The sequence below is a fragment of the Mesoplodon bidens genome (genome assembly GCF_964165515.1).
Source record: "Mesoplodon bidens genome assembly, chromosome: 18".
NCBI lineage: Eukaryota > Metazoa > Chordata > Mammalia > Artiodactyla > Ziphiidae > Mesoplodon > Mesoplodon bidens.
The window spans coordinates 11,292,337-11,305,689 of record NC_138175.1 but is presented as its reverse complement, the minus strand read 5'-3'; the positions used below and the strand labels follow the sequence as shown (position 1 = coordinate 11,305,689).

The following is a 13,353-nucleotide window of genomic DNA, read 5'->3' as shown; positions in this document are numbered from 1 at the left end:
AACCTCTGACCAGACTCACCAAGAAGAAAAAGAGAACCCAAATAAACGAGAAATGAAAAATGCCTTAAAGACTTAAACGTAAAACATGACACTGTAAAACTCCTAGAAGAGAGCATAGGCAACACATTCTCGGACATAAATCATACCAGTGTTTTCTTAGGTCAGCTTCCCAAGGCAATAGAAATAAAAACAAAAATAAACAAATGGGACCTAATCAAACTTACAAGGTTTTTCACAGCAAAGGAAACCATAAAAAAACTGAAAAGACAACCTGTGGAACAGGAGAAAACTTTTGCAAATGATGCAACCAACAAGGGCTTAATCTCCAAAATATACAAACAGCTCATACAACTTAGCAACAGAAAAAACAAACCAATTGAAAAATGGGCAGAAGACCTAAATAAACATTTCTCCAAAGAAGACGTACAAATGGCCAATAGGCACGTGAAGAGATGCTCAACATCGCTGATTATTAGGGAAATGCAAATCAAAACTACAGTAAGGTACCACCTCACACTGGTCAGACGGCCGTTATTAAAAAGTCTACAAAGAACAAATGCTGGAGAGGGTGTGGAGAAAAGGGAACCCTCCTGCACTGTTGGTGGGAATGTAAGTTGGTGCAGGCACTGTGGAAAACCGTATGGAGGTCCCTCAGAAAACTAAAAATAGAATTGCCACATGATCCAGCATATAACCAGACAAAAAACTTTAATTCAGAATGATACATGCACCCCTATGTTCATAGCAGTACTATTCACAATAGCCAAGACATGGAAGCAACCTAAATGTCCACTGACAGATGAATGGATAAAGAAAATGTGGTACATATATGAATGGAATATTACTCAGCCGTGAAAAAGAATGAAATTATGCCATTTGCAGCAACATGGATGGATCTAGAGATTACCATACTAAGTGAAATAAGTCAGAAAGAGAAAGACAAGTACCATATGATATCACTTGTATGTGGAATCTAAGATACGACACAAATGAACATATCTATGAAACAGAAACAGACACACAGACATAGAGAACAAACTTGTGGCTGCCAAAACAGAGGGGTGGAGGGAGAGGGATGGATTGGGAGTTTGGGGTTAGTACATGCAAATTATTACATTTAGAATGGATAAACTACAGGGTCCTGCTGTATAGTACAGGGAACTATATCCAATCTCCAGGGATAAACCATAATGGAAAAGAATATAGAAAAAAATGTATACATGTGTATAACTGAGTCACTTTGCTGTACAGCAGAAATTAGCACAACACTGTAAATCAACTCTACTTCAATAAAGATAAAATAAATACATAATGAAGGAGAACACTGAGGTTATACTTACAGCAGCTCTATGAGGGAGGGAGGTACAAGTGTTGGCTCCAAGGTGCCAAGGAGGAAAGTGAGGCATAGCCCAAGGTCACACCTGTAGTAATCACTGAAGGCTGCTTTTTAATGGGCTAAGTCTGATTCAAGCCCATGCCTTTAGCCATTAGGTTATAATGTCTCTTAAAGAAAATGAGCGAGGAGGAGAGAGGCGGACGTGTTGCTCTATACTTGTCATCTACATAGAATCAAAGGGCATTGATGGAAAAGACCCAGAGCTGCTGGGATAGAAGCCCCTCCACTACTGGACCTCACCATCCCCACTAGTGACCTTTTCTCTTTCTTGGCATCTGTCTTGCTCACCAGACAGTGGACGCCATAGGAGCAGAGACCTCGCCTTATATATTACTGATGTACACTTCTGGTTTGGCGTCTTTTCTCATGTTTCCTATGCCTGTGAACTCAAAGGATTTTCCCAAGCTAGAAGTCTGGGAGGCATCTTTAAATCTTCCCTCTCCCCTACCCAACATATGCCTGAAGGTACCAGCTGGCCTCCTTAGGAACTCTCAAAGACCCTGCTTCCTGCCATCCCTGGAAAACTTTCATCTTCCATTTTCATCACTGCAATATCCAGGCAAGCGCCTTCCCTGCCTCTGGCTTTGGGTTCCCCTCTGTGTGAGATGAAAACCTGATTGTTCCACTGCTTTATTTAAAATTTTAAATAGCTCCCCAACCTTTATAGGATATATTTGTAGCCCGCCACCCCCGGCCCTCACGATCTGTGCCTGATGAAACCTCCAGCTTCCACCCCGACCCCCTGCCCAGTTCCGCCCTGACTGCGCTATATTCTCCGGTCTCTCCCTTGCATAGGGTGCACCCTCTGTCTGAACAGCCCTGGCCCTGTCTTTGCCTGATTCCTGCCCATCCCTCAGGCTCACACTCCCTGGAAAGTCTCTTCTGCCAAGGTTTCCTCCTGACGCGGGGGTTGGGTGGACCTCAGGCTCTCCCGTGGAATCACAGACCTCTACCACAGCACTCTGCTTACCTTACCTGTATTTTTTTTTAATTTAAATTATTTATTTTTGGCTGTGTTGGGTCTTCATTGCTGTGTGTGGGCTTTCTCTAGTTGTGGCTCGCAGGCTCTAGAGCACAGGCTCGGTAGTTGTGGCGCACGGGCTTAGTTGCTCCGCGGCACGCGGGATCTTCCCGGACCAGGGCTCGAACCCGCCTCCCCTGCACTGGCAGGTGGGTTCCCAACCACTGCGCTACCAGGGAAGTCCCACCTGTATTTTTATACACATGTTTTATGCGGTTTGGTACCTCGACGGCCCAGGCATTGCCCAATCAGTGTGATGCGTGCTTTTTTAATATGTGAGGAAGAAATCAGCAGGGAAGAATGAATAATAAGCAGCCACTTGGTATACATGTATGGAACAGAAAGGAGCATTGAGTGTTTGGATGCTGGGGGATGAGCTGAGCATTCCCAATAAAACGCAGAACTACATCTAAACTCATACCTCACTCCACGAAGAGACGACCCACTGGAGCCGACTGTTCTTGGGACATCGTCCTAGGACGCAGCCCTCCTGCGATTCTGGTCTCGGGCTGCTGGCACACAAGCTCTCAGGGACGTCCTCCACTGTGGCAGAACTTTTACACAGGACTTCACGTTTCCTCACCCCTCGTCCACAGGTCTTAGAACACTTGAGATTTAAAAAAAGGCATGTACATGCTAGTCTCAAAAGACTGTCTTCCAGGTGAATTCCAGGTGAATGCATTAATGAAGGGTTTACAAAGCAATTTTTAAGCACTAGAACCAAATGCCCAATCAAATCCCTTGCAGCCAGCAGAATAAATCTTTCCTCCATCCAGAGCCTCTAAGTACAGATTAGTGTTCCCTTTCAACATTCTGAATGCCCAGGGGTTGCTGTGTTGCCCCAGGTCTGAAGACAAGGTTTATTCTTAATGGAGAAGGGAGGGACTCTGTGCACAGCACACATGACAACAATTTGGAAAATGGTACAGGGCCTACTCATTGATGTAACTGTATCTCTCTCTGGCACGAGGCAGTCAGTCTGGGCATTGGTGAGAGAGGACTGTCGGTGCTTTGCACAAGGAGGATAATAGCAAAGTATAATATGTACAATAGGGACGGCAACAGACCATGACATTTATAAAAATGGGGTGGGAGTGTCCAATTCTTGCCCCTAACATCTGCTGTTTCTGGGCGGGGCATTGTGCTAACTCTTGGGGAAAAATTAAGTCAACACTCATCAAGTATTTGGGAGTAACTATGCACGGTGGGCCCATACTCTTCTACTCGTACTGTCCTGACCTTCACAAGAACTGTGAAATATGTAAGGCGGCAAATAATCTCCTGGATTTCAGATTTGTAGTTCAAAAGTTGCCAAGATCACTTAGAAGACTTTGGCCCCAGGCTGGGGTGTGCCCTCAAGGGACGTGTCCCCTCCCTGGCCTTTACAGTCTTCTTGTTCGCCTCTCAGAAGGGCCGCACGAGATGTGGTCCCATTTGTCTTGACTCTTTGTGAGTTTGCAAACATCTGGGGCACCGTTCCAAGCCTGCTCAGGGGACCAATGGGAATTCTCATTCTTCATATTTCTAAGGGAGATGGAGACAGGATGATATCATAATAATCATCTCTCTGCAAACCGCAGCAGAGAACATTTATTTAATGCCTTCTGTGCATGATGATATACCTCAGTGTATACCAGGGCCTATATCACATGACCCTCTAACCAGCCCATGAGATAATTGCTATTATCCCATTTTACAAAGGAGGTGTCTGAGAGTCACAGAGCTCAGGTACCTTGACCAAGATGAATCGACCGTCTGCCAAGTTGTGGAGATGGGCAAATTCGTCTGATATCAGACCAGGGCTCTGCACCCCTAAACATCTCTCATTCATGTTCATAACATCCAAGTAGTTAAATTCTTATTCAATAGAATTCTTATTTATCGCGATTTTTTTCCAGCATAAATTGCTTCCCAAATGGTTTCCAGAGCCATGGTCTCTAATGGAAGAACCGGTTGCTATCACAGTTCTGAAGGACCCCTTTCGTATTAAGTTCTCAAAAGGACATATTTGGTTTTAGTTGTCAAATAAAAGGGGGTGTGAGGGTGCAAGGCTAAACTTCATCCGAAATCAATACTCTCCAGGATGTAACGCACCCTATGCAGAAACTCGGTAGAAATGTGGTCAGGGGCTCCTACCTGGCTTCATAGTTCAGGTGATGAAACCTCTGCATTTTCTTTGCATTAATCCCTAAAACTGGCTTGCCATCCATGGTTTGGCAGAGGCTGGGCTCTTACCTGCAAGGATGCTGTGTACCAGGGTTCTTGGCACATTTTGGACCAGATAATTTGGGGGGGGGCAGACATTTTTTACAATGCCCTGTGCATTGTAGGGTGTTTCCCTCTACCAGCCAGATGCCAGTAGCACCATCCTCCAGAGCTGTGACGATCAAAATGTCTCCACGGCCAAATTCCCCTGGGGGGCAAACTGCCTCCAGCTGAGACCCTCTGAGTTGTGAATGTCAGGCAGTTCTAGGGCTCTTCCAACTTCATGAGTTTGTACCTTTCATTGGGAGTTCATGGCAAGAGCCAACTTCACGCCCAACTCCTCTCTGCAGTCTAATAACCGCACCTCTCGCCCTTGAAGCAAGAGTTAAATACCCTTTCTATGCCTAGTTCTTGCTATTTTCCTTTTGCTTTGGAGAATTCAGTAGCCAGTTTCATCTGCCAATCCTCCAACACTCACTAGTCTGGCCTAAATGGCCTCCATATTCTAATTTTTTAGGAGATTAGACTTTGAAGTATTCTAAGCTGTGGTACAGGGTGGGGGGGGGGTCTCACTTCCGGCTGCATAAGCATCACTCCAAATGCTAATTAAAATGCCCCATTTCACATTAAGTCCGTGTGATTCCCACAAAGGTATCAACAGCTGAGACACTCTTAGGGGAAAAAGGATACCACCCATATTTTTGTCACCTTCCTTTTCCATGGGGAACGAGACCAATGACTCCAAGCCTTTCCCACTTACCTGAGACCAGGGCCCAGGGCTCCATTCTGGAGGGCAGGCATGACTGTTGCAGACTTGAACCTGAGTGGGTGTGCTCACTGGGCAGAGAGAATGCACTACCGCTTCCTCCTTTTGGAAGGGCTTCTTCTGGACACACTGGACCTTCCGGCTCTGCTGGCCCCCCGCACATGACCTGCTGCACACGCTCCATTCGCCTGGCTTCCAGCTTTCAGTGAAAGACAAAATTACTTCTGGTGAAGCTAAGACTATGGATCATCAATTCCAAAGCAGTTACTGTGAAAGATTAACCACCTGATGAAAGCCTCAGGTCAACTGTAGAACCAATATGGCCAATTCATACTGATTCTGCTTTTATAGATTTTCAAGCCTATGTGAACGTGGTCCATTTGTAGGGAATCACATTTAATCACCACATAATTCTAGGGAAAAATACGTTCCTGTCCTCTGCAGGCAAAGAAACAGGTGCCATTTGGAAATGTGAGCGATTCATTCATTCAGCCAATTGGGATCTTAAACCCTGTGCCATGGGATCTCCTAGGCATTAGGGTTGGAAAAAATGAATGAAGTAATGCTTTTCCCATTAAGAAGCCTATGGAAGAGGTGGCTATGTGAACAAACAAAGAAGATACTTTCTGATAATTGCTACAAAGAAGTTAATAAAAGTACAATAATGAGACCAATGAAACAAGGGGTCAGTGATGGGGAGAGAGAGGGGTGTGTGTGTGTGTGTGTGTGTGCGTGTGTGCGTGCGAGCATCTGAAAGAGAGGGGTGCATTCAGAGAGGGTCTTACAAAGAATATTTCTAAGTAGGTGGTTCCTCCAACTACTTTTTCTGGTTAGCCTTAAACTTTACTGATGGGTTAGAGATATAATCTCGAGTTCTTTATTTAAAGATTGCCAGGTCACTTTTTTGTTTTTCACAGCTGTTTGAGACTTGGTGTACACTGAAGAATGATCAACTGTAACCAAGAATCCTTGTCAACAACTGCCTGTGATTAACTGAAATTCTCTGATTTGAAGGCCTAGCATTAAAAAGATCCACCAGGGCTTCCCTGGTGGCGCAGTGGTGAGAGTCCGCCTGCCGATGCAGGGGACGCGGGTTCGTGCCCCGGTCCGGGAGGATCCCACATGCCGCGGAGCGGCTGGGCCCGTGAGCCATGGCCGCTGGGCCTGCGCGTCCGGAGCCTGTGCTCCGCAACGGGAGAGGCCACGGCAGTGAGACACCCGCGTACCGCAAAAAAAAAAAAAAAAAAAAAAGATCCACCAGATAGGATCATGATACGTTTCAAAGCGTCAATGTCTAAAACTGCTCTAGGTTTACAAATATTCTAAGTATCATTTGAAAGCATAAAAACATCACTGAGACCAAATGTGTTTTTGTAACACCTCTGCATTTCTGCATCTTCCTAGTCCTATGATTTTGGCTCTGGTTTCCCCTGCCCCCCACAAGCCTGAGGTGTGAGGTTAAAGACCTTTCTGTTAGTCCAAAGAATTTAGTACATGAGTTCTACGATTCTAAGTATTCTAAAACATTGCATACTCCATGTTATCTTAGTTAAAGAGAGATGATACCAAATAAAAGAATTCCTTATATGTGTATAATCATTTTATCTTACAGTAAGATGCAAAGAAAAGATATATATTATCATGAAATTATTAGTTTTAATCAACGCCGACCTCACAGACCTGATTCCTCCGCTTTCCATTTTCTCCCTTATTGCCTTTTTTTTGGCCGTGTCTCATGCCTTGCGCAGAGTCCTAACCGCTGGACCACCAGGGAAGTCCTCTTACTGCTTTTTTATATTTATCATTTTTATAGCACATATCTCACTGCATCTCAATTATCTGTTTACACATCCACCTCTTCCATTCGGTGGTGGGTTCATTGCTGGCAGGAACTAAAAGCTATTCATCTCCATCTTCCAGCCCTCAGCTGAGGACCTGGCGTACCGTAGGGCACATAACATGGTCATTACATGGGAAAATAATGGAGTTAGATCAGATGAACTCCTTTGTCCTTAGAACTCTAATAGTCTAAGGCCTTATTTCTAGTATATCTCTGTGGAAGAATAGTCCCTAAAAGGTCCCATTATTCAACAGGAAATACTGAGATAAATAATAGGGTTGCAGGGAATTCCGTGGAAGTCCAGTGGTTAAGACTTCGCAGGTTTGATCCCCGGTCAGGGAACTAAGATCCTGCATGCCTCTCACTGCGAGGCACCCCCCCCCCAAAAAAAATAGGGTGGCATAAAAGGGAAAAGAAGCAAAAGATACTGCCCATTTCACTCCAACTCTGTAGAGTCACTGCAGGGGCTGTTCTACTTTTAAAGAGCCAGCAAACTTGTTACTGCACCGAATATCATTTCTACGTGGAGCCATCAGGAAAGTTCTGGGAGTTAAGCATGACCAACGCTCTCTCTCCCTTTTCATGGATGTACATACGAATGGGGTTCCTTTCTTTTCTTGGTGGAGATAAACAATGATGGAAAGGAGGCTTAAAATAAGAAAATATTAGCTTGCCATTCAAGAGTACTGACAATCCCTACAAGCACCTAAACGTCCACACACATGTGCGCACACACATGCGCGTGCGCACACACACCCCACCTAAGGGAGAGATTATTTCACAAGGATCGGTAACACTGTCTGGTTATCACGTCCTAGAGCCACGGGATATTTTTAGAGCCAGACATTTCTTAGCAAGGGAGAAAATTCCATGGAAGTCCCCCACATGTCTTTCTCCTTTTTGTGTTCAGGATACAGCTGGTTCCAAACTCTAAGGGAAAAACTGAGTTGACAATTGGGCCTAGGGGATTGGTGGGGAGCTGAAGCCCCAAACGATTATGACAAATACACTATTTACAAGGAAAAAAAAAAGGTATGTATATAAAAAGATTGTGCAATATAATCGCATCACCACAAAGCAAACACTACTTATTAAGATGATCGGAAACAGCAGGGAACACAACAGTGCTGTAGAAGAAACCCTGTCAACTCTATATAAATACATTTGGCAGAAGCTAAATCAAACAAGAAGAGACTCCATTTGGCCGGGAACATTAGTTAAAATTAGCGTTCAAATAGTAGTGTGGCTAAAGTCCATCCAAAAGCAAACCCACTGAGCTCCCCACCGTGACTCTTCATCAAAAATGGGGTTACCACTTGGGCCCTACACCCTTCCTTTTAACTTTGTGTCTTGCTACTGTGTAATTTGCATTTGGGCTTTCATGGGTTGCAGAGTAATATGATTTTTAAATTCTTGGATGACTCTATAAAAGTTAAGCATACAACCACATAGAAATTTAACTAACGTAGGATTCTGTGTTATTTAAATATCTGTTTTAGTTCAGAGAAGAGGGGTCTCTATGAAACGGTTGAAAAAAGATGCCTTTATGCCTTTTTTTACCCCAAGGTTATGTTGGCATAGCCAGAGTCTGAGTGTCTGAAGCAAATCTGTGTTTTTCAAGTTATATATTTTAACTGCAACTCTTGTCTCCTTTCTTATATTGCCTTTTTTTGGGGGGGGGTGCGGCGGGGGGTATTCTATCTATCTTTGAATCACTTTTGATCAGAGGCATCGACAGTGGCTTCAACCATCTCCTATCAACAATAAAGGCACACAAGTACAGATGCAACCAGAAAGACATTTCCAGATGACTTACTAGGCAGGGCAGGAGAAGGCATTGCACATTTTGGGTTCAGTTGCTGGCTTGGCTCTTGCATTGCAGAATGAGGAATTGACTTGAGTGTTTTGATCCCGTAAGCAAATGGCCTTGACACTTATGTAACCTAATAAGACATCAGAAGTTACAAAGTGAAAACTGCAGATAACCAATTCCACTTAGTTTCCAAGTTTAGCTTCGGGTTTACCAGGGTTCTGATATTTTACTGAAGATACAGAACCTAAATATTGTATGAAAACACTTCCTTCTGATAAAATCTACAACTCATGTGAATTCCACCCTCATGCCACGCCGCCCCTAAGATAATAGTTTTCATATTTTAATACTTTTTAACATGTAGCATCTTAGTTTTCAGGACTGCCATGGATTCTAGAACGATATAGTAATAAAGGCAGGGCAATATTTTGAAACTGAAAACAATTTTGAAAACAGGGCAATATCTGTTTGAGGGAAGTATCCCACAAGCTTTAACTCACACTGCACATATCTAATGGAAAATGTTGTGCAAAGAAAAATCCTGGGGGAATTATGTGTGGAAACTCTAAGATTTTGCTTTTTTATGAAGCATCTTCTACACTTGCCTGAGAGTATGTGCATATATAAACAAAAAGTTGAACTCACTGAAATATGTGTTCATACTTGTCCGCAAGGACTCTGGTTTTTTGTTTCTGTCTGTTCATCCCACTGCCTTGTTTTCAATATTCATTTCAGGGCCTCTCATCAAGATACACTTTATTTTGTGTGTGATTAACTGTATTTGTCAGCTCCCCACATAGGAACGCTGTCTCTTCTTTCCATTGTCTTTATTCACATGGACTTTTCCTTAAAATGGAATCTGAGCAACAGTGGAAAGTCACTCCCGCTAGAATGATTAGGTTGAAGGGGGTTTACTTTCAGGAGGAACTGATCAAAATATTGGGACTCCCTAAAGTTAAGAGTCTGCTTCTGGAGAATGTATTCATTTGGACTTGTCTTCTCTTAGACTTCCGACTTGTTATGGTCTGTGAGTCACACGAAGGTGTTGCTAACTCAAGGCAAAGGAGAATCCCATAATGCACTTGTCCAGTATCCTCCCCTTGGTTGTATTTATTCCCTGTAAATGGAAAATGGATTGAATCTCTCTCTTTCCCAAGGAACCTGTGCTCTCTCTGGAATACCAGGAACTTATTGCAAATGATCTCAAAGAGCATTTGATCCATGAACAACTGCTCATGCTCAAAGACTACGTGAAAAACAGCATAAAGATTATGGTTTCTGTTCCATTAAAAAAAGAACAAAAAGAACATAAAATGATACATGTGTGGCATGTGTCTTGAGTATGTGAAACACATCTGTTTTTATGTTTGCTTAAGAAAAAGAATACGATATAGACCAAAGTATTAACATTGCCTATTGCTGATTAAAAGATTATGGGAGATTATTTTCTTTATAGCATATGGCTTTTAAAATGTGTATTAATGAAAAATATATTCCCTTTTAATTATTTCATATATATTTTTAAAAAGAAGTATTTCCTCATATTTTGTTACCTAGCGTGGGCAGCTGAAGACAGAATTTCTTCCCTTTCTGTATTTCTGCTCTGTCTCTGGTCCCAAGATGCCCCATTTGGCTCAGTGGGATGGACACAGTGGGGAGACCCGCTGTCACCAGGTGCTCTGAGCATGAGGAAGTAAGGGACCAACCTTCATGCTTTGGTTTCATGGACTCATTTATGGACTCATTCTTCTTCCCAAAGGGCAGGTGTGACACAGATTGACTTACCAGCCAATATGTGATATTTGGGACCTAAATAAAATGCATCCCGTCTACGCACTGAGAGGATGGCTGTTCTTCCCTTCCTTACAAGGGCTATTTCTCGGATTTAATCCATTTCCCTGCGGAATGCCACTGCTTCCACGGGTCAGATCGCTGTCTTAAGTCTGCCTTGCGTGTGTTTTCACTGTCTTGCCCCTACCTTCTCTGAGTCCCACTGGGAGGCTGACAACAACAGAAAAGTCAGGACAGAAAGACACGAAGCTGTGAGCTGCAAAATCCATCAATGACTCAATCCTTACAAGAAATGGACACATATTTTATATTTCCCTCCCTTGTAAGTTTCAGATGCGTAACTTTTGAGTCCTGGTTGTGGCTGACTTGAGATTTGTGTGAGTGGGTTCCTTTCTATGTAGGAAAATCCCCGAAGAGTACAAATAATATATATATATTTTTTTTCTTACAGTGACAGTTCTCATAAAGATAGTTCTTTTGTTGCTTATTTAAACCATACAATGGAAAGACATCTGGAGTGAAAGAACCTGTTTTTTTTTTGTTTTTTGTTTTTTTGAAAACAGGGCAGGTGGCGGGGTTCTACAAAGGGAAACTGAGGTGGCAGGCGGGGGCCAGACCATGCGGGGTCCAGTGAGCCACAACGAGGAGTGTGGGTTTCATCCAGGTGCAGAGAGGAGCCATGGATGACTTTGAAGCAGAAGAACATAATTTCATTCTTTTTTCTGTTGCTGTAATGTTTTTTTGAATTTCTGAATTTAATTTTTTTATACGGCAGGTTCTTATTAGTTATCTATTTTACACATATTAGTGTATATATGTCAATCCCAATCTCCCAATTCATCCCACCACCGACCCCCTACCCGCCACTATTGCCCCCTTGGTGTCCATGTCTGTGCTCTACATCTATGTCTCTGTTTCTACCCTGCAAACCAGTGAAAGACCCTGTTTGAGGAGAGACATGGAAGACGGTGAGGAAATCAACTACCTCCACCACAGGAGAAGGAGCAATCTGACTGCACTGTGCTCCAGGTGTGGCTGTGTCTTTCTGAGGCTGGCTGAGTTCCATTCACGACCTGGGGAAGTGCATACTTCCAAGATATCCCCGGATTTTTGCCTTGCATCAGAATCTGGACAGTGTAAGATACAAATCAGAGATCAAGATACAGGTCAGACCCCGGAATTCCAGAAATCTCACTGAACATTTTAGAGATATTTGCATGCCATTTTGACCTCAAAGCTGGTTCACATCATTGTTCCCAAGTATGTTTTATGTTGATTTAAAGTTTGCCCATGACACTTTAAAATGTGTACCTCTAGAGCATCAGAACTGTGATTTAGAAAGACAGTAGGGAAACAGGACATTTGCTATAAGCCCACAACCCTCAGTTCTAGGCATATCCAATGAATAAGGCAAGAAAATAGATTTTTACCTTACGTTGAAGGAGAGGTTATACTATGAGGTCTCAACCTTCACTTTAAACTTGAAAGCCTAGCATGATACTAACACATACTGGTGCTCCACAGATAACGGTTGAAATTGAATCAGCGTATACAGATTTTTATGATTTATCCTGGCCCACAACTTACAATCCCTCTCCTGGATGCCAGTAGGTGCTAGACACAAGGAAAGCACTCAGAAAACCTTAGAATACCCCCCTTAGAATCCCTATCATCAACCTTAGAATCCAGGCAGATTCCCAATAGGATTTCCAAAGAGAATTTGCCCAAAGAGTAAGGTGTCTGTTAACTGTGTACCAGGATGAGCACATACGACAAAAAGAAATATGATCAGACGTCGTGGTTGGTAATATATATACTGGAATGGATTTGACCTCAAAAGGGCAAGGGCTTGGGATAAATCTGATATTATCAGGTCTGACTACTAAAATAAGAGCCGTCATTTACTGGCACTTCCCAGGTGTCAGTCACTCTGCCGGGCTTTTTCTATGCATTATTTCAAGAGTCCTCTAACAACTCTATAATGCAGGTGTCTATTTTTTCATCAAAAAAAAAAGAAAAACTGAGAAGAATGAACTTGTGCAAGATCACACAGGTGACCGGTGAATGAGATGAAAATAGAATTTAGGCCCTCCAGCAAAATGTGCCTAAAGACTGTAAGATATCACCTTTTAATTTTTTTTCTTGGAGTATAGTTGATTTACAATGTTGTGTTACTTTCAGGTGTAGCAAAGTGATTCTGGTATATGTGTGTGTGTGTATATATGTGTGTGTGCGTGCATATGTGTGTTATGTATATATATTCTTTTTCAGATTCTTTTCCATTATAGGTTATTACAAGATACTGAATAGAGTGCCCTGTGCTCTACAGTAGGGCCTCGTTGTTCATCTATGTTATATATGGTCGTGTGTATCTGTTCATCCCAAGCTCCTGATTTATCCCTCCCCCCCACCCCTTTCCCCTTTGGTAACCATAAGTTTGTTTTCTATGTCTGGATATCACCTGGTTTTTGGTGTAGGCAAACACATTATTTGCCTCCCTTTCTGATCCTCTCTTTTCGTT

The 13,353-nt window shown here is 42.9% G+C and overlaps 1 protein-coding gene across 1 annotated transcript in view; it reads right to left on the bottom strand.

The window, feature by feature from the left end:
- ADAMTS18 (ADAM metallopeptidase with thrombospondin type 1 motif 18) overlaps positions 1 to 13,353 on the bottom strand; it is a 152,817-nt gene that overhangs the window by 16,037 nt on the left and 123,427 nt on the right. The window contains exons 15-18 of the mRNA XM_081217380.1: positions 11,818 to 11,959; positions 9,045 to 9,171; positions 5,383 to 5,587; positions 2,839 to 3,024 (exon numbers count right to left, since the gene is read on the bottom strand). Of these exons, the coding sequence (XP_081073506.1) occupies positions 2,839 to 3,024; positions 5,383 to 5,587; positions 9,045 to 9,171; positions 11,818 to 11,959 (660 nt within the window). The remainder of the gene's footprint in view (positions 1 to 2,838; positions 3,025 to 5,382; positions 5,588 to 9,044; positions 9,172 to 11,817; positions 11,960 to 13,353) is intronic.